Source organism: Coregonus lavaretus (genome assembly GCF_964263955.1).
Source record: "Coregonus lavaretus genome assembly, chromosome: 5".
In the NCBI taxonomy this organism is placed as follows: Eukaryota; Metazoa; Chordata; class Actinopteri; order Salmoniformes; family Salmonidae; genus Coregonus; species Coregonus lavaretus.
In genome coordinates, this window is record NC_139992.1 from 74999533 (window position 1) to 75017120 (window position 17588).

General features: G+C 40.5%; 2 protein-coding genes across 5 annotated transcripts in view; one reads left to right on the forward strand and one right to left on the reverse strand.

Moving 5' to 3' along the window:
• The window catches only part of LOC311129690 (DDB1- and CUL4-associated factor 6-like), a 75808-nt gene extending 70544 nt beyond the window's left edge, over nt 1-5264 (reverse strand). For all 3 annotated transcript variants that reach the window (XM_084162093.1, XM_084162092.1, XM_084162091.1), the window contains exon 1: nt 4852-5264. In XM_084162093.1, the coding sequence (XP_084018219.1) occupies nt 4852-4942 (91 nt within the window). In that variant the 5' untranslated portion in view covers nt 4943-5264. The remainder of the gene's footprint in view (nt 1-4851) is intronic.
• A 3991-nt stretch (nt 5265-9255) lies between these two features.
• LOC311129378 (mitochondrial pyruvate carrier 2-like) lies at nt 9256-17588 on the forward strand. 2 transcript variants are annotated; one of them, XM_084161662.1, is made up of 6 exons: nt 9273-9654; nt 10191-10290; nt 16296-16336; nt 16445-16529; nt 16645-16756; nt 17034-17588. In XM_084161662.1, exons 1-5 carry the CDS (start codon nt 9561-9563, stop codon nt 16721-16723), a joined length of 399 nt encoding a protein of 132 aa, XP_084017788.1. In that variant the 5' UTR covers nt 9273-9560; the 3' UTR covers nt 16724-16756; nt 17034-17588. The 2 variants fall into 2 exon arrangements, with proteins under 2 accessions (XP_084017789.1, XP_084017788.1); XM_084161663.1 differs by lacking the exon at nt 10191-10290 and having other exon boundaries at nt 9256-9654.

Genomic DNA, 17588 nt, shown 5'->3' on the forward strand with positions numbered 1-17588 from the left:
TGACCCATCCTTAGTTCTCATATCAAAACCATTAAACTCTGTAACTGTTTTTAAATCACCATTGGCCTCATGGTGAAATCCCTGAGCAGTTTCCTTCCCCTCCGGCTACTGAGTTAGGAAGGACACCTGTATCTTTGTAGTGACTGGTTGTATTGTTATTGGGTGTAAAGACTAATTAATAACTTCACCATACTCAAAGGGATATTCAGCTTGTGCTTTTTCTACCAATCGGTGCCCTTCTTTGCGAGACATTGAAAAACCTTTCTGGTCTTTGTGGTTTAATCTGTGCTTGAAATTCACTACTCGATTGAGGGACCTTACAGATAAGTGTATATGTGGGGTACAGAGATGGGGTAGCCATTCAAAAATCATGTTAACCACTATTATTGAACACAGCATGAGTCCATGCAGTCCATGATGTGTTAAGCACATTTTTACTCCTGAACTTATTTAGGCTTGCCATAACAAAGGGGTTGAATACTTGACTCAAGGCATTTCAGCTTTTCATTTTTTATTAATTTGGAAAAATGTCTACAAACAAAATTCCACTTTGACATTATGGGGTATTGTGTCATTCAGGCTGTAACACAACAAAATGTGGAAAAAGGGGTGTGAATACTTTCTGAAGGCACTGTATATTATGACACCACATTCTTTCTGCAGACATCATCGAATCTCAATTCGTAGTAGATATTTAACAGAGTTTTTTGGCATCTCAATACTTATTTACCCAAATTGGTCCACAGGGACCAAAGCAGGTTTGTAAAAAGTGTTTATCCTTGGATAACCTCCGTCGACTATTACATATCTTAGATGCTTCATCAGAAACAACATCTCCTTGGGCTGTATTATCTCTCGATGCAGAAAAAGCTTTTGATAGACTAGAATGGTCAAATCTCTGGTCTGTCTTGGAAGATATGGGAATTGGCTACAATTTCATTAATATGATTAAAATACTATATGCCAATCCTTCAGCCATAGTTATAACAGGCCATATCTGCTCTGCTCCATTCAGAATCACTAGAAGCAGCAGACAAGGCGATCCAATTTCGCCTTTGCTATTCTTATTATCCATGGAACGCCTGGCCCAGGCAATTCGTCAATCGAAGAAAATAACACTAAAATCTACCGATCACTTCATCTCATTATACGCAGACAATATTTTACTATATTTAGACAATGTATCTCAATCGCTCCCAAAAGCACTGAAGACCGTAGATACATTTTATAGCTTGAGATTAAGCAGAATTATCTAACCAAAAACAGCCCTACTGCCTCTCAAGACCCCGATGGATGAGTCCATCTCTACTTATGGAATCACAATAGTTCCCATTTTTTTATATTTGGGAGTAGATATATTTCCTTCCTTAGATAAAACCATTGCCAGAAACTTTAACAAAACGCTCAAAATCGAGTAACCGGCAGAATATCTATTGTCAAAATGAATATATTGCCACGGCTGAATTTCTGTAGTTCATTGCGTATGGCTCCCCCTTCTGGCTTTTGGGATAAAATTCACAGTGCGGTCTCAAAATGTATATGGCAAGGTAAACGATTTCCAGGTACTAGCATTTCGTCCCATCCTGAAATTGATTTAGACATGATTATTCTGCCCGCTTGCTGAGTATAGAGAGAAATATGGTGTATCCTATTGCCCTGGAAGAGGGGATCTTCACTGATATATCCCTTAAACAATGTAAACTACGCTTCGGTCCTATTATTGCTCACACAATTTCTATTTGGCGCAAAATTGAAAAACAATGTAACTGGGAATCAAAATGCCATGCCCATACTCCAATATTTCACAATAATGCCTTGCAATCTGGATGGCGGACTATTGCATTCCCCCAATGGTCCAAATGTGGAATCCGTACCCTTACCGATATCATGGACAGTAATGGTTTGAGAACATTTCAAGATTTGAAAGATACATACACATTACCAGGCAACTCCTTTTTTCTACATTTACAACTTAGGTCAGCTATGCTGGACTATTGAGTCCCTTGGGAAACCCAACTACCGAACCATCCAATGATGGGATTTATAAATAAATGATGTGGGCTTCCGAAAGGACTGAACTCTATAATATATAAACAACTTTTGGAAAGCTCATATTCTGAGTTAGCCATTAAAAAAGTATGGTCCACAGATTTTCAGTTTGTTCACAAACTGTATCTAACACCAACTAAATGTTTTACGATGAAATTGGCCCCAAATCACAGCTGTTTACTGTGTCCCCTAAAATCAGGAACGCACATTTCTTCATATGATGTGGGAGTGCCCTGCAGTTAATTGCTTCTGGGGCAAAGTAACAAAATTAATTTAGAAGTGCATGAATTTAAATATTCTGTGCTTTGCATCTATCATGTTACTTAACGATGACAGCCCCTTATAACTCTCAATCAATCAGAGAAGATTACTTCTGGCAGGCAGTTGTTGGGCTCAAAAAATTGTTGGGCTCTAAGATGGCAACCACCTCATGCGCTCCCATTTAACCAGTGGATACAGTTTCTATTAGAAGTTATAACATTAGAATTATCAACAGAGAGAATAAATGGTGATAGCCAAGGAACAATTGAGGCCTGGACAAATGTACTTGACTCTGTAAAGACAATCTCAGCTAAAGCCCCACACATACAGTGCCGTGAAAAAGTATTTTCCCCCTTTCTAATTTTCTCTACTTTTGCATATTTTTGATACTGAATGTTATCAGATCTTCAACCAAAACCTAATATTAGATAAAGGGAACCTGAGTGAACAAATAACACAACAATTACATACTTTATTTATTTAATAAACAAAGTTATGCAACACCCAATGTCCCTGTGTGAAAAAGTAATTGCCCCCTTACACTCAATAACTTGTTGTGCCAACTTTAGCTGCAATGACTCCAACCAAACGCTTCCTATAGTTGTTGATCAGTCCCTCACGTCGCTGTGGAGGAATTTTGGCCCACTCTTCAAGCAGAATTGCTGTAACTCAGCGACATTTGTGGGTTTTCAAGCATGAACTGCTCGTTTCAAGTCCTGCCACAACATCTCAATTGGGATTAGGTCTGGGCTTTGACTAGGCCATTCCAAAACTTCAAATGTGTTGCTTTTTAGCCATTTCTTGATTGTGTGTTTTGGATCATTGTCTTGCTGCATGAACCTGCTACGCTTCAGCTCACAGACGGACGGCCTGACATTCTCCTGTAGAATTCGCTGATATAGAGCAGAATTCATGGTTTATTCTATTAAGGCAAGTCGTCCAGGTCCTGAGGCAGCAAAGCATCCCCAAACCATCACCATGCTAGACCGTTGGTATGAGGTTCTTACTGTGGTATGCAGTGTTTGGTTTTTGCCAGGCATGATGGGACCCATGTCTTCCAAAAAGTTATACTTTTGAATCATCGGTCCATAGAATATTCTTCCAAGAGTCTTGATGATCAAATAAATTATACCCAGCTCATATTGGTTATGGTACAGAAACGGTATGACGGTATGAAAATCTGGATACCGCCCAGCCCTATTGTATGCATTACTTTGTTGTTGTTGTTTTTTGTACCTGTAACCCCCCCCCCCAAAAAAAAACTACATAAAAACATGGTCACAAAAAAACATAGGGAGATTTTACCATCATTCTGTTACCAAACTTTACATCTGCACTGTTCTTTGAGCGAATGTGTTTTTGTAACATTTTCAGGGGAAATGTTTAAAAGTCGTCCTTGTGCATAGAGTTGTTTGATATGTTTAACTTTGCAATCCCTGGTTTTTGTTTGGCATACTTTTAAAGTCAAAAATCGGAGTCTCAGCATCATTCCGTTACCGTGGAACTGCCCGGTTCTGATGGGGTACGACAATTGAACTAAGCTCATGAGGCATGTATAAGTATATTCTTCAAGAATCAATGGGAATATATCATTAATTTATAAATCAAAAAATTGATGTTGCAATTAAGGATTCTAGCTTTAATGATATGGCAGATTTTTTTTCAGTTCAAACTGATTTTAAACATGAGCATGAATTCTTTAGAATGGCCCATCCTCTAACAGATGCCAGAACCCAGTGGGAGATGATAAACATTGGAAACTTGTAAGAGTTTAAAGGACAGATGGCGAAAGACAGCATTTGACCTGTCTGGATGTTAGTAATCGCACACAGTTCAAGTTCAACAATGCTGTTATGTTTACATTATACATGTTTACATTGTTTTCTCTCAAAGGCCACGGTTTGATAGTCAGACAAAAGGATGTCTTCAATCATAATATAATCACCTATAATATAATGATAGCTACTAATTTGATAAGCAACTGGGCAAATTGCAATAACCAACACTTCCAATGACTTGGCCCAAGACTCTTTCTCTATATTCTGCCGAAATACAGTCTTCAAATGACCAGCATTATTATTTATTTTGTAAGGTCAACGGGTAGACTGCAGGTGGATATAGAAATGTACCCCTAGGCCTATCTACAACTTGTATAACCTATGTGAGGAAAGAATCGGTTAATCAAACATCAATATCAACACAGGAATTCACAAACTGGCACAAATATACGTAATGGTGTATCTTATGTGTAGCTACTTAAAAAGGCATAGCTAGTTGTGGCAAGTGAAGGGGTATTGTTACAAATAGCAAGCTGCCCAAGCGGAAAGGAAAGCAATCGTTGCAATGAAACAAAGTATCAACGCTACTGTTGTCTAAACTGGGAAACAAGATAGCACAATGTTGTTGCATTGTTGTCAGTTTGTATTTCACGTGTCGGCAAGCTAATCAAAAATATAGCTAGCTAGTTAACTGATCGACGTTCACTAGCTGTAGATGTCTGTGCTGTTGCAAATTATTTTGGACCGAGTCAGGAGCTCTTACCTAAGTAGTTGATCCTGACAGCATTCGGTTCATTATATCCAATGGAGCGCTTGTTAACATCCCAAACCAGGTTACCAGAGCAGGACATCATGCTCGAACCTCTTTATATTTAAAAATAGCATTGAAATACAGTTGTAAACCCTGCCTTCTGACTATCGCCTTTGGATGTTGTTTTGCTTGTTCTCTGCGGGGTCGTTGGGGCCGTTGCGACGTACAGTAGCTAGCTAGTAACGTCAGCATGCGCGCTAAGCTTACTCTAGCTATATAAAGCTATCTTTATCGCCCGTCTTCACTTTGCAGCCTCTCTTCGGTCGCTATATTCCTCTGATGTTTGTTATTTGGATGGCTCGCTACTTCTCTGTCTTGTTGTGTTAAACCCTGCGGTTGCAACCAATTAACTCCCTGGTTGAAACAACGCGATAAAGCAGGTTCTCAAAGGTATGCGAGCCGTTCTATTTCTATGGTCGAGACCATTAATCGAGACCGTCAACGTTGCAGCGGTATGACGCAGCCCTTAATGAGTAGACCCTCTAGTCTCTAACAATATTAGTTGAAAACCCAGTTGAGGCCATTATATATAATATAGTTATAATTGCGCGATGCTGTAATAAAGTGTTATCATATTAATACTGGATGTGTAGGTAGATTAACAAACGGTAGACTCTGGGGACCGTTCAGCAGGACGCAACGTTTTGGAGCGTTCAGATGTAAAGCTTCAAGTTCCTCGGTGAACACACATCCCTGACAACCTGAAACGGTCCATACATACAGACAGTGTGGTGAACAGCGCCTCTTCAACCTCAGGAGGCTGAAGAAATTCGGCTTGGCCCTCACAAATGTATACAGCTGCACAATTGAGAGCATCCTGTCAGGCTTGGGGGTGGGGCACACTTCATGCCCTCCAGGACATCTACAGCACCTGGTGTCCTGAGTGGCGCAGTGGTCTAAGGCACTGCATCGCAGTGCTAGCTGTGCCACTAGAGATCCTGGTTCGAATCCAGGCTCTGTTGTAGCTGGCCGTGACTGGGAGACCCATGGGGCGGCGTGCAATTGGCCCAGCGTCGTCCAGGATAGGGGAGGGAATGGCTGGCAGGGATGTAGCTCAGTTGATAGAGCATGGTGTTTGCAACGCCAGGGTTGTGGGTTCGATTCCCACAGGGGGTATGACAAAATAATAATAATAATAATTTATAAATAAATAATGTAAGTTGCTCTGGATATGAGCGTCTGCTAAATGACGTTAATGTAATGTGTCACAGGAAGGCCAAGAAGATCATCAAGGACCGGAGCCACGGCCTGCTACCATCTACAGGGAGGTCCAAAAGTATTGGGACAGTGACATGTTTTTTGTACTCCAGCACTTTGGATCTGACATGATACAATGACTATGAGGTAAGTGCAGACTGTCAGCTTTAATTTGAGGGTATTTTAATCCATATCAGGTGAACCGTTTAGGAATTACAGTACATTTTGTACATAGTCCCCCCATTTTAGGGGACCAAATGTATTGGGACAATTCACTTATGTGTATTAAAGTAGTCAAATGTTTAGTCCCATATTCCTAGCATGCAATGATTACATTAAGCTTGTGACTCTACAAACTTGTTGGATGCATTTGCTGTTTGTTTTAGTTGTGTTTCAGATTATTTTGTGCCCAATAGAAATGAATGGTAAATAATGTATTGTGTCATTTTGGAGTCACTTTTATTGTAAATAAGAATATAATATGTTTCCAAAACACTTCTACATTAATGTGGATGCTACCATGATTACGGATAATCCTGAATTAATCATGAATAATGAGTATTTCTGTCTGTAATAAAGCCCTTTTGTGGAAAAAACAACAACTAATTCTGATTTGCTGGGCCTGGCTGCCAAGTGGGTAGGCCTATGCCCACCCATGGCTGCACCTCTGCCAAATCATGTGAAATCCATAGATTAGGGCCTAATGAATTTATTTAAATTGACTGATTTCCTTATATGAGCTGTAACTCAGTAAAATCGTTGAAATTGTTGCATGTTGTGTTTATATTTTTGTTCAATATATATATTCATGACTCTGACATTGCTTGTTCTGATATTTCTTAATTTCTTTTTATTTTGGGGGTTTTGTGTGTATTGTTTTGTATTGTTATGTGTTACTGTACTGTTGGAGTTAGAAATATAAGCATTTCGCTGCACCTGCGATAACATCTGCTAAATATTTCTATGTGACCAATAACATTTAATTTGAAAGATAGAAATAAGCTATGTAGAACAAACGGGCATCTATGACATGTATAATCACGTCGGCTCTACTTGTATCTGCCATGTTCGATAATGTTTTCGTAATAAACATGGCCCTGGTGTGTATTCATTAATCCAAACAATTGCAAAACGGAAATTAGACAAATTCAGGTAGGTCCCTCCCTGTTTCGTTTGCCTCCGTTTAAGAAACGTTTTGCAACAGAATGGCGGTAGTCAGTTAAAAATGGCGGTAAAAAGGGAAATGGTTTGTTAAAGAAGAAAGTGTAAGCAGAGTGAGTTGAAGACATGAGGAGAAATGGAAGTGAATGACGGCGAAGTATCGGTGGGGGTATGTGTGGCGAAGTTCTCAGAGCCCGAGGTTTGCACCGAGGGTCAGGATAAAGATGAGTCTGTGACAGTAGGAGTGAAGTTTTGGGAAAAAGTGGACCCTTGCCTTTTGGCTGATCCATTTGTGGTTTCAGGGTGGGTGAAAACAGAGTTGGGTGCTGTGGAATCGGTGAGGGTAACCAGAAGTGGTCTAGTGATAATTGTTTGTGTTTTTGCTGGTCAGAGGGAGCAGGCGCTCTGTGTTAAACGAATGGGGGCAAGAGATGTGAATTGTTTTGCTCTCAAGAAAAGTGCCATTGAAAGGCGTGATTACTGGGGTAGCGGTAAATGTGAAAGCTGACCAACTGAAGGGGAATATTCCTGGTGTTTGTGATGCTCGTCGTTTGGTGCGATGCAGACAGGGTGGCGTGAGTGGAGAAACAGAAGAGTCATTGTCTGTTCTTTTGAGTTTTGATGTTGAGTCTTTGCCCAACAAAGTGATGTTAGGATATATAAGTTATCCGGTACGAGCTTTTGTGCCGAATACATTACATTGTTACAGGTGTCAAGCTTATGGGCATGTGGCAGCAGTGTGTAGGAGGGAGGTTCCTAGGTGTGAGAAGTGTGCAGAAGGGCATGAGACAAAGGAATGTGTAGCATTGGAGAATGTAGTGGTATCTGTTAATTGTAGGGGTGCCCATGGGGCTAGGGATCTGAAATGTCCAGTGCGAGAGAGGCAGGTTGAGGTTTCCAGGGTTAGAGTAGTGCAGAAGTTGTCATATGCTGAGGCAGTGAAGAACGTAGAGGAAGATAGGTCAAGGGGGAGGGATCCTGAGAGGAATGGTGTGAGTAGTAGATCTGTACCAGTACAGAGGGATAAACCAACAAGTGATATATGTTTCAGTAAGATTGGATTTTTGGCATTTATAGCAATGGTTATCAACTGTACTGCAGGGATGGAACTTAAGTCGCAGAACATAGAGGTTGTGGGGGCAGCTGCAGAGAGGTATTTGGGTGTGCGAGACTTGACATCAGAAGAGTTACAGGGTGTGTTAAGTGGTGGTGTCTCATCCTTTCAGGCTGTTGGCCTGAAGTAGGAATAAATATATTTAAATAGTAGAGTATGGTAGTTATTTTATTTTTTATTTTTTGTGAGTGTAGTGTTAGATGGTAGGGTATTTGTTGTATTTTTTTGTTTTTAAAGCAAAGTATAAGGTAGTTATACTCCAGTCTAGTAGGTGGCAGTAATGCAACATTTATTGGATGCCAACCGCCATTAAACCAAATCGAAGAAGAAGTTAAAGAAGGATTTTGAAGCCTTGAGACATGGATTGTGTATGTGTGCCATTCAGAGGGTGAATGGGCAAGACAAAATATTTAGCTAAGTGTCTTTGAGGGATATGGTAGTAGGTGCCAGGCCCACCGGTTTGAGTGTGTCAAGAACTGCAACGGTGCTGGGGTTTTCACGCTCAACAGTTTCCCGTATGTATCAAGAATGGTCCACCACTCAAATCACATCCAGCCAACTTGACACAACTGTGGGAAGTATTAGAGTAAACATGGGCCAGCATCCCCGTGGAACGCTTTCGACACCTTGTAGAGTCCATTCCTCAACGAATTGAGGGTGTTCTGGGTTGCACCTCAATATTAGGAAGGTGTTCCTAATGTTTTGTACACTATTTATATTAACGGTTTACTTTAAACCAATCATGTCGGGAGAATACACCTTTTGGGGATGTAGTCCGCCATAAAATCCACAGAAGAATAATAATCATTTTTGGGAGGATTGGACCAATGCACCAATAGTAATCAGGGGCGGCTTGTTGTGGTACTGTGCTAGATAGGTTGCGCAGTGAAGAAAAGTCACCACCTTGCAATAGCTCTCAAACCGAGGCAATCAGGGATGTCGAGCGCTGTGCTAGCATACACGTATGGCTAGCTACATGGCAGTCGGTTTGTGTCGAAAGCAGGACAAATCGGAACCGTTTTATGACTGCAAAACATTGTTGTACATTTAAGATACAGGGCAATACTCGAGCGTGTTAAAGTCAAACTCGACCTGCTTCGTTGCTAGCAAGCTACGCTACATATTTAGCAAGCTAGCTTGCTAGGTCAAGTGTACTGTAGCTAGACAACAACATTAGCCTCTTGCAAACATGGCTGCGATGAGAGCTTCCTATCACAAGCTCCTGGACAAGATCGGGCTTATTTTGCCAGCCAAACTGAGACCTCTCTACAATCACCCTGCAGGTAATGTAAATGCTATTAGACTGTGTGACAGCCAGCGTTAGCCATGGATTATCATTAGCTACTGGTGTCTAGACCACAGTGGAGGCTGGTGACTTGAAAAATTGAGGAGGATGGGAAGCCCACGTTATAGGCGCTGACAGCACGGAGACAACGTTTGTTGAAAAAAGTCAAATACGAATTATATTAACCTAAAACATTTCAAGACATTTATACTATAGTAAAATATTATGCTGAATGAGAGGGCTACTTACAGTGTTGGGAAGGGTATGAGGCATGTGTTCTTCAGAGGCTTGACTTCAGTGCATGATAAGGGTTGAGGTGTTCAGAGTCTAGGCTTTAGTTCAGGACAGGCTCCTCATGGATGGTGTTGGAGAAGAGCTCAACTCTTCCACTGAGGGCAGGACAGGATTTGACTGGGAAGACAAAAAGACATAACACAAGACCTTTAGACAAAAGAGCTAAGAATGATTTAGCCTAGTCCAAGAAAGGATTAAAATCACATTGTGTAATAATGCGATTGTGTATGTGATTGACAGGGCTACTCGCAGTGCTTGGAGAGGAAACATTCAATGCGCCAGTGGATGAGAGGGCACATGAGACATGGCTTCAGTTGATGTCAGGAGAGAGTTTACAATGGTAGTGGAGTGGTCATCACCTCTTAATCAGGGAACAGGAGGGGATTTAGCTGTAAATACAAACAGCGGGTACATTCCATTAGTTGCACCATCGTAAGTTTGGGCAACAAGTTTCTCCATGAAGTTAAACTCGGACATCTCAGAATTCACAAAGTCAAACACAGACTGAGTATTTCGCCCACTTGACACATCAAAGTAGCAGAAGAAACGTTCCTGAATAAAGCCCTGATCATCCACATACCTGACAGTAACTGACAACTGCGAGCGACAGCTGATGTCTGTGATTTCATCCATTTGCAAAAACAAATTATACGCCAACCTCTTTTAATGGATGATGTGATGGAAGCTATCAAAATAATTAGTCAACAAAAAATCCACTACATTATCGTCAGTGTTAGCTAGCCATTCTGGTGGAGAAAACTGCACTCTGTAGCTAGCTAGCGTCTTGCTACTAAAGTTATCAAGGCAAATTGAAATACATTGCACTAACTGGACACATTATGTTCTAAAACCAAGAAAACAATATATAATCTACCTCTGTCTCCTGTAATTTGAAGAAACTAATTTGAATTGTATAATATCCAAAAAATGCTCAAGTGTCTTAATCTGTCCAACAATGTCACCAACTCACCAAGCTTCTAAATTACATGCGCACACACTTTGATTGGATTGACAACATGTCAGTTCATACTGCAAAAGCTTTGATTGGTTGGAGGATGTCCTCTGGAAGTCGTCATGATTACCATGTAGGTCTATAGCCCTATTCGCACGGGACTTGTATTACTATAGAACGTCGGTTATGTAATTATTACCCCAGCAGGTACATTTTTCCAGTGGACGATTCGGACATGGATTAGTTTTACCAAACTGCCCCTGTAATTATTTGTTTCCCTCGTTCAAAATTGACCGTTATGACGGAAGCCTCGAGGCTCTTCTAGGCGTGAAGATATTTCAAATGTCTAGGGATAGCCTAATATTGGCCTAATGGCCTTCAGTTCGGAGAAAGTCAAAATAATAATGCATATCAGTAAGAACCATGAACAGTAACCTATGCAGACATTGAATTACCTGACGTATTTGACAATTTATCAATTAATTGGCACAATATCGTCCACTTCATATTTTAAATGAGAAGAATGGCATTAGGAAAGTTTGTTACAAAACAGTTAATTCATCTGTAGGCTACGTGCATAGCACTTTGTTTTAAGCATCAATTTGTTACCATGTTCTTACCCAAACTGGGTGCAGCACCTGTTAAACTCTGTAATATCCCTCAAAACACACGAATTAAGCACGGGATAAGTATTATCAGGGGACCTGGGAGTTTGCCAAAAAACAGTAGGTTGTTAGGGCTAGGATAATAACCTTCCTGCCAAGTAAAAATTACTGACATGGTAAATTCGGACGGGACTGAAATGACGGATGTGGTGATTTGTGATCGTGCACATTATTACATTACCTGAGCTCCCCCAGTAAATATTATCCCATCCGAATAGGGCTTATGGAAGGGGGTGAGGAGCACGAGCCTCGTGTTTTATTTATTTATTGAAGTCAATGTAGCCAGAGTACAGAAAATAGATGTCTTCCGGCAACACCATGCGCTACCTTAGAGGGTGCTGTTGAGACTACGGTAGACCCTCATTGCAAAAGTGTTTTAATCAGGTATTTGGTGATGTGAATATATTTGTGTAGTTTTATCTAAAAAGGACACTTTACATTTAAATTTGTTATTTTTTAAACATTTTCAGAAATTCACTAAGTAGGATGGTTCTCCCTTTCCTCTTCTGAGTAACCTCCATAGTCTTGGAAACCAGACCCTAGGCCAGAGCATTTGAGAATTGTGGGAGGCTACACGGATGTCTAGCGAGACTGATGACCGCTGTTGTTGCTGAAGTGGCCTTGCTTAGTGATTGATGTCAAAATACCTTGCTGAATCTTTTGATGTATGCAACCAATAGCTACTATTATCGCCACTCTTGCTTATCTTAGTGTTTTAAACCCAAACAAATGGCAAAATACAGATTTGGAGCCTTTAAATCTGTAAAGAGCTAGCTAGCACCAGCCAACTGCTTTTCAGATTAGTTATCCCAGTGTGTACATATTATGGTACACAGTAGCTGGCTGCATGAGTGGGGTTGCAGCGCAGACATGGACATCATTGGTTGCAGGTCACGTGTAGGTTTGTGTATGTGAGAGGGATTTTGGAATGCAATAGGGCAACTCCACTGTCACAGAGTGATGCTGAGACTTAGATGTTTCACTTTAAAATGTATGTCAAACAAAAAACGACGATTGCAAAGTTAAACAAACCATACAACTATATGCAAAGACTACTTTAACAATTTCCACTGAAATTGGAAATAGTTTGTGCTGTCATTCTGTTACTAAACTTTGCATCTGCAGGTGTTTTTCAAGTAAATGTTTTTCTAAAATTTTCAGTGGAAATTGTTAAAATAGTCCTTGTGCATAGAGCTGTATGGTTTGATCAACTTTGCAGTGATTGGTTTTTGTTTGACATATACATTTTAAAGTAAAATATCTGAGTCAGCATCACTCTGTTACTGTGGAATTGCCCAATACCAAAGAGATTGGTAGCTAAGTGTAGCATTTTCAGCATTGGCATGGTTCCTCACAGAATGAGTGGTTGAATGTTTTCAAGGAAGTTGGGAGCAAGCTCCTTGTCATCATTTGTGGTCTTTGAACACTCACCTACACCAGTATATTTAGCTACAGCTGTTACTAACCTTTGTCCTTACAAAATCTGATATTTTTTCTATAACCTGTGTATATCTTGGGAGAGGACAGACTCACCATTGTGCACAGGTGATAAGATTTGTTATATGTTCAAGGGCAAGGTAAATGCTTCTAAGTGATGACCTTCAGCTTATGGTGAATCATTTCTATCCTGATGGGAGTGGATGACAGTGTACCCATCCACAGGGCACGAGTGGTCACTGAATGGGTTTTATGAGCATGAAAACGATGTAAACCATATGCCATGGCCGTCTGTCACCAGATCTCAACCTAATCGAACACTTATGGGAGATTCTGACGCGGTGCCTGAGACAGCGTTTTCCACCACCATCAACAAAACACCAAATGATGGAATTTCTCATGGAAGAATGGTGTTGCATCCCTCCAATAGAGTTCCAGACACTTGTAGAATCTATGTCAAGGCGCATTGAAGCTGTTCTGGCGGCTCGGGGTGGCCCAGCGCCCTATTAAGACACTTTATGTTGGTGTTTCCATTATTTTGGCAGTTACCTGAATGTGCCTTCGGCAGACAAATGTTGTAAAGGGCCAAAGCTGTAACACTGGTATAACCTGTTGCATAGCATCCTATGTAGGCCTATCTGGTGTGTATATTTTGCTGAACAGCATGCTGCTCTGTTGTGGTTATCACTAATAGTTGCATGCTGCCAATGTTACATTTTTTTATATAGGAGGGGGAAACCTTGCACAGATCTTTTTTTTTTCTTCAATGAATTCCTCATTATCAGGACCTTATTGTGGCAGCCTAGCATGACCATGGCTTGATCTATCATCTTATTCATGGGGTGTGAGATGTTTCTTAGGAGAGGTCATTCAGCCTACTTTGGTTACCAATGGGGTAGATGGTGATAGCGGAACAATTAAAATAGTTAAGCCTACCAATCCACAACCATCAGTCATATGAAGTATTAGGTGTCGAAGATTTCCCTGCCCTGAACTAAGTCAGAGGAATAGTCAGTGCAATGATGTTTCATTTAGTGTGCCTCTGACATAGCTCTAACTGACCTCTTGATCAGGATGTACAGTGGGGAAAAAAAGTATTTAGTCAGCCACCAATTGTGCAATTTCTCCCACTTAAAAAGATGAGAGAGGCCTGTAATTTTCATCATAGGTACACGTCAACTATGACAGACAAAATGAGAAAAAAAATCCAGAAAATCACATTGTAGGATTTTTAATGAATTTATTTGCAAATTATGGTGGAAAATAAGTATTTGGTCAATAACAAAAGTTTCTCAATACTTTGTTATATACCCTTTGTTGGCACTGACACAGGTCAAACGTTTTCTGTAAGTCTTCACAAGGTTTTCACACACTGTTGCTGGTATTTTGGCCCATTCCTCCATGCAGATCTCCTCTAGAGCAGTGATGTTTTGGGGCTGTCGCTGGGCAACACGGACTTTCAACTCCCTCCAAAGATTTTCTATGGGGTTGAGATCTGGAGACTGGCTAGGCCACTCCAGGACCTTGAAATGCTTCTTACGAAGCCACTCCTTCGTTGCCCGGGCGGTGTGTTTGGGATCATTGTCATGCTGAAAGACCCAGCCACGTTTCATCTTCAATGCCCTTGCTGATGGAAGGAGGTTTTCACTCAAAATCTCATGATACATGGCCCCATTCATTCTTTCCTTTACACGGATCAGTCGTCCTGGTCCCTTTGCAGAAAAACAGCCCCAAAGCATGATGTTTCCACCCCCATGCTTCACAGTAGGTATGGTGTTCTTTGGATGCAACTCAGCATTCTTTGTCCTCCAAACACGACGAGTTGAGTTTTTACCAAAAAGTTATATTTGGTTTCATCTGACCATATGACATTCTCCCAATCCTCTTCTGGATCATCCAAATGCACTCTAGCAAACTTCAGACGGGCCTGGACATGTACTGGCTTAAGCAGGGGGACACGTCTGGCACTGCAGGATTCGAGTCCCTGGCGGCGTAGTGTGTTACTGATGGTAGGCTTTGTTACTTTGGTCCCAGCTCTCTGCAGGTCATTCACTAGGTCCCCCCGTGTGGTTCTGGGATTTTTGCTCACCGTTCTTGTGATCATTTTGACCCCACGGGGTGAGATCTTGCGTGGAGCCCCAGACGAGGGAGATTATCAGTGGTCTTGTTTGTCTTCCATTTCCTAATAATTGCTCCCACAATTGATTTATTCAAACCAAGCTGCTTACCTATTGCAGATTCAGTCTTCCCAGCCTGGTGCAGGTCTACAATTTTGTTTCTGGTGTCCTTTGACAGCTCTTTGGTCTTGGCCATAGTGGAGTTTGGAGTGTGACTGTTTGAGGTTGTGGACAGGTGTCTTTTATACTGATAACAAGTTCAAACAGGTGCCATTAATACAGGTAACGAGTGGAGGACAGAGGAGCCTCTTAAAGAAGAAGTTACAGGTCTGTGAGAGCCAGAAATCTTGCTTGTTTGTAGGTGACCAAATACTTATTTTCCACCATAATTTGCAAATAAATTCATTAAAAATCCTACAATGTGATTTTCTGGAGAGAAAAAAATTCTCAATTTGTCTGTCATAGTTGACGTGTACCTATGATGAAAATTACAGGCCTCTCTCATCTTTTTAAGTGGGAGAACTTGCACAATTGGTGGCTGACTAAATACTTTTTTCCCCCACTGTAAGCACTGTGGTTATGTCAGTTAAAGGGCAATTCCACCACTTTTCAACCTCATGTTCATTATCTCCAGCACAATACCAGTGTCTACATATGTGAAAATGGCAGATTTACGTTTTGTATAAACAAATATATAAAGTGAAAAGATTAATACCCGATGACGACATCAAAAGTTACAACATTTAAAAAACTGATTTTCAAACACTGAGATTCGCGGTGACTTAGGGAGCAAGAAAATACCCTCCCTCTGGCTAGAAACTCATTGCAAATTTAGAAAATCACTGTTTTTCTTAATTTTAATCCTATACTGTGATGTCACAGAGAATAATGTTTTAGGACCATTATTCTTTTTAACCACAGATCATAGAAACGTGCAGTTTTCACAAATGTAGACACTGGTATGGTGCTGAAGATAATGGAGCTGAGGTTAAAAAGTGGCGGAATTGCCCTTTTAAATGAGTCTATGGTAGTGGTAAAAGAGTGCTTCATGGAAGATTATCGTATGTTATAACATTGTTGTGACAACACTAACTTTTTTGCAAAGTATTGTCTGATATTTTTTCTGTTCTGTAACATTTTCTCATGGATTGTGTCTTCTCTTCTCTCATTCCAGGTCCAAGGACTGTTTTCTTCTGGGCCCCAATGTTCAAATGGGTAAGGGCTGCATTTGCTAAACTTGAGCTATTGCCTTACGTAAACATGTAGGAAGGTATTGTCTAATGAAACTAATTCCAGGTCACATGCATCTCTTCATCTATATAGGGGCTGGTTGGGGCTGGTCTGGCAGATATGAGTCGACCAGCCGAGAAACTGAGTCTTTCCCAGTCTGGTGTACTGACAGCCACAGGTATAGTGGAGTTACTATATTCTTCAGTGAGCAACAGGTATAGTTTTAAATTAATCCTGTATTCTTTAGTCAAACAACTTCACTCCTTGACTAATCCCATTTCCCACTTTCTCAGGTCTGACCTGGTCCAGATACTCTTTGGTCATCATTCCAAAGAACTGGAACCTCTTCGCTGTCAATTTATTTGTGGGTAGTGCTGGAATATCCCAGCTCTACAGGATCTTCCAGTAAGTGAACCTCTCAGAGCACAGAAATGGAATGAAGACCTATTGATTGGGCATTGCCATAAACTGCCCCAGTAAATGTTCTATCCTTGTTGATTCCTAAATAATTAATCTGAAGGCTCATAAACTGTTGTAACTAAAGGTCTGTGTTTTAGTTTATTTGCTTTCTTAATATTTAGCTTTATTTCCTTGGAAGTATATGAGGGCAAATGTATTAGAATAAGTTGACATAAACCTACTTTTTTTTTTTTTTCGTCTGTTGCCTTATCCCACACTATAGGTATGAGCAAGGGAAGAAGACACTAGCAAAGGAGGCTCACCCTGCAGAGTGTTGAGTGTCACCAATCCAACTCCCTGGATCGAAAGGGAGCCTCATCACTGGCACAAACCCAGCCCCTCCACCCTCGTTCAATTTTACAGTAGAAAAAAAACAATGTTCCTTGCTGAAGTTCATGTAATTTGCCTGGATTTCTTCAGGTTTATAATGGCATATTAACCCTTACCAAAACACACTCAAATGGTTGTCATCTATGCACAATATGTTGTATTTTGAAGTTTTACTTAATGCGACAAGTTGTATGATTGTATATTAATTTAAGAATATACAAATTTCATTATTAATATTTATAATGCATTTTTTGGGAAGATGTAGCTTTTTTCCAAACTTTTTTTTTTGTAGTCATGATACCTCATGGAGTGGTTTCCTAAGAATGAAGATCTTGAATCTGTGTTGAATGTGGTTAAAAGGAATGTCTCCAAGTATTTATTTTATTAGACGTGTCACTTTTTCATACCACATGCTTATCAACTATTTATTAAATCATTTTGGTAACTA